The sequence below is a fragment of the Tiliqua scincoides genome, chromosome 2, assembly GCF_035046505.1.
Source record: "Tiliqua scincoides isolate rTilSci1 chromosome 2, rTilSci1.hap2, whole genome shotgun sequence".
Lineage (NCBI taxonomy): Eukaryota > Metazoa > Chordata > Lepidosauria > Squamata > Scincidae > Tiliqua > Tiliqua scincoides.
The window spans coordinates 256,266,001-256,279,089 of record NC_089822.1 but is presented as its reverse complement, the minus strand read 5'-3'; the positions used below and the strand labels follow the sequence as shown (position 1 = coordinate 256,279,089).

Below are 13,089 nucleotides of genomic sequence, written 5' to 3'. Positions count from 1 at the left end.
CTATGGCCTGATCCAGTGGGGCTGTTCTTATGTTCTTATGTTCATGCCCAAAGTTCAGCTGGACACAGCCAGTCTTTTATACTCAGCTCAAAGCAAGACAATTCAATAGGCAAAAGTTCAGAAAATTTCCATCTCTGCCTCACTCAAGTTCCCCCTTTACACCTCCTTTTGGTTGTTGCTCTTTCAAGATAACGCAGACCAACACCATTATGGGTTACAAGCCATGATGTATGTGTGCAACCTCCTGATTTTAGAAATGGGCTGTGTCAGAATGCCAATGCAAGGGAGGGCACCAGGATGCAGGTCTCTTGTTGCCTTGTGTGCTCCCTGAGAAACTTAGTGGGCCACTGTGAGATACAGGAAGCTGGAGTAGAGGGACCTATGGCCTGATCCATATTCAGGAATGTGAGGCATATTTTTCTTGCAGCATAGCAGGCATGCGTTTCTGGGACCTCTTGCCCTTCTTCTTTGCCATTCATGAGATCAACCAGAATCCTCGGCTCTTGCCCAACGTCTCTCTGGGCTACAACGCCTATGAAAACTATTTCAATGCAAGACTGACTTATGACGCCATGACAGACCTGCTGTCTACTAGACAAAAGAGTCTTCCAAACTACACCTGTGGAAGGAGGAATAAACTGATGGCAGTTCTGGAAGGGGCTGACTCTGTGATCTCTAGTCAGATTGCAGGCATGTTGGACATCTACAAAATCCCACAGGTAGGAAATACAGGTGGGTGGATATGTATGGCTCAGACTACATCTAAATGCACTTCATAGGTGGAGTTGAGTGATGTTTGCATAAAGAGGTTAGTCAAGGTTTGGAAAGAAAACAAAGGCAACGGAAGGTTGGAGAATAGTACACACCAAGCAGAAATCTCTTATTCAGATTTGATGTAACTCTTGTGGACAGATGGATGGACCCAGAACTCAGTTTGTTCCTTAGTAGATGTTCATTAGTAGATGTCTGGAGGCGGTTGGGGTCTGGATGAGGTCCGATAGTTGAGGTTGAATCCAGAAAAGACAGAGATCCTTCCTTGATGCAGGTACTGAGTCATCAGCCTGCTCTGAATGGGGTTGCATTCGCCCTGCAGGAGCAGGTGTGCAGTTTGGGTGTGCTCCTGAATTCTCAGCTTTCCTGGAGAGCCAGGTGATGTGTCCCTGTATTCAGGGATGTGTTTGCTCAGGTCCAACTGGTGTGCCAGTTGCGGCTGTACTTGAGTCGATCAGAACTGACCACAGTGGTCCATGCCTTTGTGACTTCAAGATTGGATTCATGTAATGTGCTCTATATGGGGCTGCCCTTGATGACAGTTCGGAAGCTGCAAATAGTACAGAATTCGGCGGCCAGGGTGGTTACTGCAGCTAGGTGAATGACTGCACCTGCCTGAAAACCTTATCTGACTCACTAGGCAAATGCACAAACCTCAGGGCTTCCTGTCACTAAGGGAAAACCAGGTCATCTAAGGCCAAATCCTGAGCCCTGCGGGCACGTTTGCAAGAACTGGGCCCGCCTTTCGCTGCCCAGTGGTTTCTCAGATCACTGAGCAGCAGAGAGGTGAGAGGGGGCATGGGGGAGGCAGGGGGAGGTGTCCCAGGGCGAGGGGAAGGAGGGGAGAGGAACGGGAGGAGGTGTGGCATGGGGAGGGAGTGGGGAGGGAGGGGGCGGGACAAGCAGAGCTCAGCTCCATCAGATCAAGAGCCGCCACAGAATTATTATTATTAATTATTATTAACAGTATTTATATATCGCTTTTCAACTAAAAGTTCACAAAGCGGTTTACAGAGAAAAACCAAATAACTAAATGGCTCCCTGTCCCAAAAGGGCTCACAATCTAAAAAGATGCAAAGGAATACCAGCAGACAGCCACTAGAACAGACAGTGCTGGGGTGAGATGGGCCAGTTACTTTCCCCCTGTTGAAAAAGGAGCACCCACTTGAAAAAGTGCCTCTTACCCAATTAGCAGGGGTTTAGAATCAATTAGATCAAGGGGTTACTTGATCAATTAGAATCAAGTAACCACCTTGCAGGGCTACTGCCCTTACTCGGGGGTAGGGGATAAAAAACAGCAGTGGCTCGTGCTCTGACCATCTCAGGATTGGGTTGCCTGGCTGCAACCCTGTGACCCTTTCCTGAGAGTAAACCCCACTGAACACAATTGGATTTAACTTTGAGTAAACAAGCATAAGGTTGGGCTGTGAGGCCACCAAGGAGAAACATCGTATAAAATCCTCCAAGGCAACTTTTCTCAAGGTACATTCTTAGGAATCCTGGGGCTTCCTGAGGCCTCTTTTGTCCTGCAAATGAAACTCCAACTTTTTCCTTTCCTTCTTAGGTCAGTTATGGTTTTGTGAGTCGTGATCTACAAAATAAAACTCCGTTCCCTTTTTTGTTCCGAATGGAGCCCAAACAAGAACCCCCTTACTGGGCATTGCCCAACTACTCCTGCATTTCAAGTGGACCTGGATTGGTCTCCTGGCTCCAGACGATGACCACGGAGAAAGTTTCATCAGCACCTTCACAGATGTGATCAGAAAGAAGGGTCTTTGTATTGCCTTCTCAAAAAGAATCCCAGCGCTGCATGTGATCAGTAGTAAACATTTCAACATGAAATGGTTTCTGATGCAGGACCAAGTCAATGTAGTTGTTTATCATGCAAACCCTCAGGCTATGTTCACTCTAGCAATGCAGATTACAACATTTGAAATAATGAAGCCAACTGCAGGGAAAGTTTGGATTGCAGTGACTTTGCAGGACCTCAGCTTGAGATTGTTTTACAGAGTGGCTGGCATCCGGCACTTCCACGGTTCTTTGTCTTTCTCAATTAAGGAACACAAAGGCACAGAATATGACAATTTTGACTCAATGTTGCCTGCCATCCAACAGTTTGGGGAAAAAGCATTTCATTGTTTTTATCCTAGGCCTGCATTGTCTGTGAAAAGCTGGACAAGATGCACAGAGAAAGAGAAAAGGGAGATCATGCCCCAGGATTTGACTGAAAAAATCCTGTCTCAGGACAGTCACAGTATTTACAAGACAATCCAGGCTGTGGCACAGGCCCTCCATGCTGCATTTGCATCCAGGACACAGAATCAGAGGCCAATAGCAGGAGCCCCAAGGCTGGAGCATGAAATGATGCAGTCGTGGCAGGTATTTCTGTTCACAATCTCATTTCCCGCATCTTGTGGTGGTGAACTTTGGGACAGTTCTTAGGGAAATCCAGTTAGCGAGATCCCAGCAGGGGTTCCTTTTTGATCCTGAAGCAGAGCAACATATTTACTTGGACAAATTTGAAATGCCCAAAGTCCAACCCTGTGGAGGTCCATTTTAGAAGTAACTCCATTGTGTTCAATGGGGCATACTCCCAGGAAAGATTGCAACATTTGTGCCATGTGCAGTTTGGCCCTTCGCTTCTCCTGTAACACACCCTGTTTAGCTGAAGTGGGTCTCTTTCCAACAATGGAGGATTCCTCCTTGGCTCCCCTGTGACTGTAGCAGACTCTGCTCTCCAGGTGAATGCCCACTAGGGAGATAAAGCAGAATATAAATTTGTAAATAAATAAGGGTGCAATCCAGAGGTACCCTTGAGCCAGCTCAGGTCCCTTGCACTGGCTTAGGAGGGTCACAAACATGCCGTAAGGCATGTTTGCGCCTCCTCGGGAGAAAGCCGGGCTGGCACACGGAGCTGACACAAGCTGACACAGGCCTCTGTGCCGGCTTCCTCAGTGAGGCTTCAAGCCTCTGGGGTGGGCGGGGAGGAGGCAGGAGGGAAGCGTTCCTGGGTGGGGAGCAGGAGGCGGGGCTGGGATCCAATACTTATGCTGGATTCTCAGGGAGTTTGGAGCAGCTTGAAGCCGCTCTGCTGTTCTCAGACCTGTGCCACCTCAGGAGACCCACAGGGGCAGGGGTGCCTTACCGAGAGGTAAGGGGGAAAGTTTCCCCTTGCCTCTGGCTGAGCCGCCTTGGGCATCTAACCTGCTGGATTCAGCGCAAGCCTCTTTGGTTGCCTGTTCCAGCGCAGGGTAGAATTGCGCTCTAAATTTGCTATAATCTACCCCAAAAGAAAGAAAGAAAGAAAGAAAGAAAGAAAGAAAGAAAGAAAGAAAGAAAGAAAGAAAGAAAGAAAGAAAGAAAGAAAGAAAGAAAGAAAGAAAGAAAGAAAGTAAGTTCATCCTGGTAAGAGAGCTCAAACTGGCTGCATCTGACTGGGCATGCCTCCTGGTTGGCATGCAGCTTCTGAGACCAGTACCCTCTGCTTATGTGACAATGGGAGGGGGATCAGCAGAATACCCCATGCTGCCAGGCTGCTGATGCAGGGATCCACTGTTGCTTTGAGTCTGCATCACATATGTGCAGGTACAGCTCTTCCACTGGGCTGGAGTGAAATACTTTTTCTGTTTCCTAAATGTAGCTCCACCCTTTCCTGAGAACCTCCCACTTCTACAATACTTCCATGGAGGGAGTTTATCTGGATGAGGAGGGCAACGTGGTGGCTGACTTTGACATTGTGAACTTTGTGGCATTCCCCAATCAGTCCACTGCTAGAGTCAAAGTTGGGAGTATCGAGAGACAGAACTCCCCAAAGATCAAGTTCACCATTGACCAAAAAGCCATTCGGTGGTCCAAGGGATTTAACCAGGTAGTGAAACCGAATGATTTCCCTTTATCCCCCTTAATAACATTAGCCGAGCTCAAAAATCTGTTTTGTACTGTACATCAGTGGTTCTCAAACATTTAGCACCGGGACTCACTTTTTTAGAATGGGAATCTGTCAGGACCCTCTGGAAGTGATGTCATGACCAGAAGCAGGAAAATTTTAGCGATCCTAGGCTGCAATCCTATCCACACTTACCCAGGAGTCAGTACCATTTACTATTATTGTTAAAAGAATATACATAGTAGCTTGTTAAAAGTATAGTTCTGTAACATTTCCCCAAATGCATTCACATACCATGGCAGCATCAAGTCTAATATATTAAAAATAAAATATTGAAATGAATGGGGACCCACCTGATATTGGATTGCGACCCACCTAATGGGTCCAGACCCACAGTTTGAGAAACACTGCTATACGTGATCCATATGATTCATATAATCCATTAAGTGTAGATCTCCTGTCTAATAAATTTGACTGATCTGTGATCCATAGGGGATAGGATTCCTAGCTAATAAGATGAGAATCTAAGTAGCACAAGCGATATGGAGTTGAAAAGATGAGGGGAAACCAGCGGCTTAGCTAGAGGGGGTAAAAAACGCTACAAATGCAGCAAAGGTCTACGTTTTGCAGGGAGCCTCACCACAGCATGCAAGGGGCCCATTCCCCTCCCCTTAGGTGCCATTCCAGGCAGTGAGAGCGAAACAGAGGCAAACCTCTTCCACACAGCAGTTTGGCTCCCTGCATAATGTAGCGCTTTGCACCCCCTCTAGCTACACCGCTGGGGGAAACAGGCAGAATGTGATCCAGCCACACAGTCAAGTCAATGCTGCTGCCTTTAAAGCAATCCCTTTTGCCCACTAAGGAAAAGCATTCCAGTCCAACCAGCAAAGGGCCAAACTACACGTGGCACAGAAATGCTGTGTAAACACGCAAAGTCTTGCACTCTTAAACCCAAACCTACTTAACTCCCTGCACAGCAATGCAGCCACACCAACAGGGCACATCCTGCAGGAGAGTTTCAAGCCACAAAGGCCTCCTCAAGGTAAGGAGGCATTTGTACCTTTGCCCAGTACAGCTGTCACCTTTGCCCAGGGGCACCTTTGCATTTGTACCTTTGCCCAGGGGTCAGCTGTCACAGCCTCACTGGGTCTACTAGAACCTGCACTACCTATAGAGCGGTCCGAGTGGACGTGGAAAGGTGGATCAAGGCAGGGGAGAGAATTTCAGCAGCAGCACTGCTGCTGCTGCTGGCCCATTTCCAGCCTTCACCCACCCTTGCGCCTGCCCTGATCTCTGCCCCATTCCTCTCCCCCCACTCTGTTTTGATGACATTCACCCCACACCTGCCCCCTTTCGGCTGATGGAATCAATTTCATTGACTTGGTGCAGTGCCTTTTTTTATTTATCTGGGCTATTTTTTAACCTTAACACTGCCTTTTTGATGGGCTTGTTTTAAAGGACTACAACTCACTCCCAGAGGGATGAAATGATCTAGACCAGGGGTGTCAAACTCATTTCATGAACAGCATTCATGACGCCTGCTGAGGGCCAGAAGTGATGTCATCAGGCAGGAAGTGATGTCGTTAAACAGATCATAAACAAAAATAAGAGCCTTTTCTCACTTAGGAAATCATTAGCTTCAAATGACAGAAGAGAAATTATGCAAATCTTGATCATATTTCAAGAGATAGGAGAGCACAATTTTCATGCGGGCTGCCCTTTCAGCAGTAACATCTCAGCACTGATCAGCAGCTGAGAGCCTGAGGGCTGGATAAAAAGCATCTGCGGGCCGCATCCGGCCCCCGGGCCTTATGTTTGGCAATCCTGATCTAGATCTTTAAACAAAGAATAATGCCTGATAGCCAGCTGTTTTCAATATCTTTCTGCCAACAATCTTCAAATTAATTACACTAAATCTAAAATCTTGGAAGTATCGATCCTGAGTTTTCCATGGCAAGGCGATCCAAAAAGTTAAGACATTTAGGTATTTGGGTTTGAATTTCCACTACAAATTGTCATGGGTTCCCTCAATGCATTTCAGCTATTAATTCTGCTAAGCTTTCATCTCAGGCCATATTAAGATTCATTTCCTCAAAAGGTAACTCATTTGTTCCAGCAGCACTGCGTATTTTTAATACCAAGACTTTAGCCCAACTCCTTTTTGGGATTCAAATTTGGTTGCCGGCCTACAATCAGGAAGTCAAGGGAGTTCTCTCAGCCTTTTTATATAAGATCCTTGGCTTAGCCCACTGCATTCTGTATGTGGCCTTATGCCTGGAGGCTGGGCAATATAGACGAGCATTAGCTTGGGCCAGATTTATCAAGTTCTGGCTCAGTGTTTGCTTCAATGCAGGGCAAGCTCCTCTTTTCCAAGCCTTACTCTTTGATTCCCTGCAATCTACTGGTTTTCGTCGCTTCATCCTTAAAATCTGCTCTATTGGCCTCTTTCTGGACACTTTGGGCAATGATACTATGAATAGGAACAGCATGAGCATCTTGTGCAGATTATGGGACACTGAAAGCCAGGAAATTAATGCAGCTGCTAAGAAGACCTCTTTCCCCCTTCAGCTGCAGTTGCCATTGGTCCTCGGTCGTCTTCCCAGATATCTGTATCTGTTAAATGATACACAGATCTATTGAGCTTTTACACTTGCTCAATGTAATGTGTTTCCATCTCGTGTGTTAGAAGAGAGATTTTGTCAGCATTCTCAGATTTCAACCAAATGCACGTGTAATTTGGTGGCTACGGAATCCTTGGCTCTTATAGTACTGCACTACCCTTATTATATGGATATGAGAAGAACGTTTCCAAATTTATTTTTAGATGGTCCTTCATGGGCACAGGATGATGAAATCCTATGTTTGCTTCCAGCTTTTACTGACGTGCTGGTCATAAACCAACTGACTAAACCAACCATTTTCAAGCACTGTGCTGTGGCACACTGGTGTGTCATGAATGGTCTGTAGGTGGGCCACAGGAGTTTGGGGGAGGGTCATTTATTAGTAGAGTCATTGGGGATGTGAAGCCCCCCCCACCAACAGTGTCGTGTGCCTTGTCAATTGTCAAAAAACGGATGGTGTGCCTTGACAATTTTACTACCTTGTCAGTGTGCTGTGAGATGAAAAAGGTTGAAAATCACAGTGCTAAACTTTTGCATGATAGTCTAACTAGACACAGAACCATATTCTCCATCCACCCTAACAAGTCTATTTCTTAGGCAGAGTTTGTTTGTATTTTGCTTTGTCTGTTTTGTTGGTGTGTCAATGCCTAAAAAGGGTTTTGAAGTGAAATTTAAAAAGAATGAAAAGTATCAAAAAAGAGCAAGTGGCGCAAAAAGAAATCCATCAACTGAAGAAAGTGAAAGTTGATTTATTTTTTAGCTGTGCCATCTTATGTGGCAGTGCGCGCTGGTGAAACGGGTGTTTTGCTGGTACAGGCTCTTGCTAGAATTGGGTTGTAAGGCACATTTGCACAAACCAAGCCTCCTGACTCATTTTCCTGACATTCTTTGTCTTGTAGACTTTGCCTCATTCTAGATGTACAGAAAGTTGTCAGCCTGGATATGTTAAGGTGATCAATGAAGGGGAGCCGGTTTGCTGCTATGACTGTGCTCCTTGCAAGGGGGGGACCATCTCTACCCAGGAAGGTAAGTGGCTCAAGGGGAAGGGGCTGCCCATGAGGAACAAGGCAAAGATCACTTCCCAGAACACATTAGGCCAGGGGTGCTCAATAAGTCGACCGCGATCGACCGGTAGATCCCAAGGCAAAATTAGTCGATCACGGAGCCCTCTCTGTAGGCACTCACACACACACACACACACACACACACACACACACACACACACACACAGGGCTGGCCCAGCCGGGCTCCCCCCCAAACTCTGCCCCCTCGCAGGAGCCCCCGAGCCTGCGAGGCGAGGCTGCTCAAGGTGCGCGAGGATCACGCTGGCCGCAGGGCGGAGGATCGGGGCCGAGGCTGGCCGGGCAGCTCCGGGTGCCTGGCAGGCTCCCTCCTCTGCCCCATGCCGAGGGTGTGTGCCCCGCGCTCCTCCCCCTCCTCACACACCCCCGATGGGGGCCGATGGGAGGCAGCAGGCCAGGCGCGTCACGCGGGAATGGGCGGTGCCCCGCCACGGGAGCCATTTTGCTGCAGCTTGCTGGGCGTCCGCTCCATCCCCTGCGCCATGATCGCCTCCCACTTGCTGGCTACTTCTTCCATGAGTTCAACCAGGATGTCGTGCAGCGGGTGAGTGGCCGGGAGGCTCCGCGTCCTCCAGCCGGCGGGACTGCAGCTTCTTCCGCAGGGGGAGCGGGCTGAGGCTGCCATCCTGGCCACACTTTCCTGGGAGTAAGCCTCATTGACTAGAATGGGACTTACTTCTGAGTAGACATGCCTAGGAGTGGGCTCTAAGGCTACAATCGTATCCACACTTTCCCGGGAGTAAGCCCCATTGACTATGATGGGACTTACTTCTGAGCAGAGCATGGTATTGGGCTCTGGGACCGCCATGCTATCCACACTTTCCTGGGAGAAGCATCATTGAGTATAACCATTTCCACATCTGACACCTCCTCTGCCCGTCTCCTCTCTCAAATCCCAGCTTTTCTTCTTCTTCCTGGGATTCATCCAGCAACTCCTCCAGCGGAGCAGAGAAGAGCCACTGGCTGCTGCCTAAGCTTTTGCTTGTGGCCAAAGCCCTATTCAGAACAAGGGCTGGGGTTAAATGAGGACGTGCCGGCCAGGGCCATCTGGGTTTACCAGGAGAAAGCATCCCCTTGCAGGCGGGAGGAGTCTGTCCTACTTGTGAGGACACCTGCATAAAGGCATTTATCCTGGGAATCTGGATAAATTGATGTTGATGTTTTCAGTTCTCTGTCTTGGGAGGTGAGAGCAAAGGGTGGGCCTCCCTCTCCCTGCTGATCTCGGGGCACAGCCACAAAGAGTTTGGGGGGGTGGGGAGTGGGGAGCTCCTGCCCCCCGCAGTGCAGCAAGGCTGGGCATCTGCCTCTTGGGGGGACCTGTGGCTGCCCCCAGTATGTGGGGTGGGGAGAGAGGAGAGGCCTCCCGTGTGCTTCCTGAAGCATCTGGTGGGCCACTGTGGGGCACAGGAAGCTGGACTTGGTGGGCCTCCTCTGACCTGGTCCAGCAGGGGCTCCATACATCAAAGGGGTGTCTGTCAGACGCTTCCTTCCCCCCTGGTAGATCTCGGGGCCTTGCTGGGTTTCAAAGTAGCTCTCGAGCCAAAAAAGTGTGAGCACCCCTGCATTAGGCAGTTTTCAGACTGGTCTTTTCTTGGCTGATACAGTAGTGGCATACCATACTATAATACATTTTGTAATGTGAGTTGAAATATATTTCTTTAGGCAATTGTGGGGAGAAAAGAATGGCAACTGGGCTGGCCCTAGGAGCTGTAGGGATCAATTGGAAATGTTTTTTGCACCCCCCCCCCCCCGCCGAAAACATTTATATTAAAATGAGCACTTAAAAAGTGCATATAAGTTGATTGAGCAAATTGCTGTTCTATATTATCTGGCACCACTTCTCCAGACCAGCAGTGGCCAAACTTTCAACTTAAAGGCTCCTGAACCTTTAACCATTGTGTAGTGGAGGGAAATTTAGCAGGTGTCTGTGAGAGGAGAAGCTACACCTGCTGAAATTCCCTCTTCTACACAACTGTTAAAGGTCCAGGAGCCCTATAGTTGAGAAGTTGGCCCCCGCTGCTCTGGAATGTGATTCTGGGCCAAACATGTATCTTGACACCAAAAACGTTTGAACTTCTCCCCAGCCATTGATGTTGTTGTTTTGATTCCTTGCACCCTGTAGACTTTTTACTACACCTGGACTCAAACTTGACCAAGCTTCCACACACCAAGAAAACTGCATTGAAGACTAAATATGGCCCAACCTGTGGTGAAGCTGGCCCCTCTGGCACCCGACACCTACCTCAGCTCCCCTGAAGTGTCTGACCCATAAGTAATTGTGGGTGATGATGTCACCACCAATTGTATTTGGGTTATGGTGCACTTGAAGCGGTTGCTTGCCATGTTGAGTGACCAATGTCTTTTTAAACCATTTTTCACCTTTTGGAGAAAAAAAAATACAAAAAAGTCTGTATTCACCTGTTCCCAGAGTATGCATCAGGGGAGGGAGGGTTTCAGGAGAAGGTACTGTAGCAGCAAGAAGTGTCACTGCTGCTTTTTCACCGGTTGCAGCATGTTCCTCTCAAAGATATTTTACTTAGAAGATCACATTGTAGATCACAGATTGTTAAGAATTTAGGGTAGGCATCACTAATGCTACCCTAGGGTAGCATTAGGGTCTGCATCTGCATCTGCAAATTTAGGGTCTGCATCTGCAAAGCACAAGAGTGACTTTGACCATTGCACCAGCTATCCAGAAGATCAGCATCCAAACAAGGATCAAGGACAATGCATCCCCAAAACTATAATCTTTCTATCCTACACAGAGCCTTTAGGGATCATCCTTGTTTTCTCTGCTCTGTTCTTCTCTCTTAGCACTGCTTGTGTTTTTGGAATCTTCATTAAGTACCGTGAAACTCCAGTAGTCAAAGCCAACAACCGCAACCTCACCTACATGCTCTTGCTCTCCCTCCTGCTTTCCTTCTTGTCCTCCCTTCTGCTCATTGGTCAGCCCCAGAAGGTGACCTGCCTTCTCCGACAAACTGCCTTCAGTGTCATTTTCTCGGTTGCCGTCTCTTCTGTGTTGGCCAAAACAATCACTGTGGTGGTGGCATTCATGGCCACCAGGCCAGGGAGCAGGATGAGGAAATGGCTGGGGAAGAGCTTGGCAAATTTCATTGTATTTTCTTCATCCATTGTTCAGGTGGGCATCTGCACTGTCTGGCTGGGAATCTCTCCCCCTTTCCCAGACTCTGACATGCACTCCCAGCCTGGCTACATCATACTGCAGTGTAATGAAGGGAGAGTCACCATGTTTTATGTTGCCCTTGGCTACATAGGCTTTCTGGCCGCTGTCTCCTTCACTGTGGCCTTCCTAGCCAGGAAGCTGCCTGGAGCCTTCAATGAAGCCAAGTTGATCACCTTCAGCATGCTGGTCTTCTGCACTGTGTGGGTGTCCTTTGTGCCTGCCTACCTGAGCACGAAGGGCAAATACACAGTCGCTGTGCAGGTCTTCACCATCTTGGTCTCCAGTTTTGGGTTACTGGGCTGCATTTTTATGCCCAAATGTTACATTATAGTACTGAGGCCTGATCTCAATACCAAGGAACATCTAATTATTAAACTTAAAGGTGCCACCCAAGATGCCATCTAATTCTGGTTGTGCTTTGCTGTTATTAAATCTAAATCCTTGTTGTGTGAATGAACCAATTCCCATAGACTATACAGGACACATCTCCTTCCTAGACATACATTTATGTCTTTATTATTAGAGCCACTTCCTGGCTGGCATTTTTGTCCTGGTGAACCCAGTCCCAGGTACTGTTACAGCTCATCTATCTTTCCTTCATATACTTTATGCAAGAAACTAATAAAAATAATTAAAGTACATTTATACATAGAGTAAATATATGATGCTAGAGTGGCTACATGACATTTTAATTGTTTACATATATGTATCTATTCAGCCCTTTATGCCCTGCCATTTATGCTACTTCTGCCTGATCCCAATACAAAAGCATATCTAAGACTAAAACCTAAGGATGACCTAATATGACATCTGATTTTGAAGAATTTCCTTTTAATGTGGGTTGTGCTTTGATGTTTGTAAACCCAAATACTTGCTGCGTGCATGAACCCAGTCCCATGTACTGTTGCAACACTCCTTCCTTTCCTTCACAAATTCTATTCATGACTGTAGTAAGGGTGAATGTACAATGACATTAGAATAGCTGTAAGACATTTAATTTTCATTGTTTGTGTTAATTTATCTGTTTCATCATCTTACTCTGCCTTTCTACAATGAAATGGGTAGAGGTGGGATTTTCGATGGCAACGAAATAAAATCACGTAACCCTGCTCTCTGCACTTCTCACGTTTGCAAAAAAAAACCCCAAAACCCTAAATCTGTCAAAAAAAATGAAACCATTCTCTAACACCTCTACATGCAGGTGGCTGCAGCTACTGACTTTATGCCATATCAACTACCTATAACTCTTTTAAAGTGATTATAATTTGTAATTATAATTTATAAAAATGCTCCCTTGGAATAAAAACACATTAACACCACTTCCTGCACGCTTAACTTTGGGAAATACTGAAATCCACCAAAAAATAAAACCATTTTTACCTACCTCTAGAAAAGGGGTTGGAACTCAGCTGGAACATCTTTTTGAACAAAAACAATTTTGGTAGAGGGTGGAAAATAAAGAAGGCAATAAGGGACTCATGGTGAAGGAAATCCCATCAGGCAGGGGCTGTGACCATATAGGTCCTGTTATGTCTCATTGTC

General features: G+C 47.1%; 1 protein-coding gene across 1 annotated transcript; it reads left to right on the top strand.

Moving 5' to 3' along the window:
- The first annotated feature begins 437 nt into the window (after positions 1–437).
- Positions 438–12,462, top strand: LOC136639070 (vomeronasal type-2 receptor 26-like). Its single transcript, XM_066613096.1, has 4 exons — positions 438–719; positions 4,412–4,639; positions 8,178–8,308; positions 11,028–12,462. The coding sequence occupies exons 1-4, from the start codon at positions 438–440 to the stop codon at positions 11,950–11,952; spliced, it is 1,566 nt and encodes a 521-aa protein (XP_066469193.1). The 3' UTR covers positions 11,953–12,462.
- The last annotated feature ends 627 nt before the right edge of the window (positions 12,463–13,089 follow it).

What these genes read in the sequence shown, in the direction of transcription:
- LOC136639070 (XM_066613096.1), top strand. Translation starts at nt 438, where the DNA reads ATGCGTTTCTGGGACCTCTTGCCCTTCTTCTTTGCCATTCATGAGATC. An exon ending in ACATCTACAAAATCCCACAG is followed by an intron (nt 720 to 4,411) that starts GTAGGAAATACA and finishes TCCTAAATGTAG; the next exon opens with CTCCACCCTTTCCTGAGAAC. An exon ending in ATCTCTACCCAGGAAGGTAA is followed by an intron (nt 8,309 to 11,027) that starts GTGGCTCAAGGG and finishes AAAGCACAAGAG; the next exon opens with TGACTTTGACCATTGCACCA.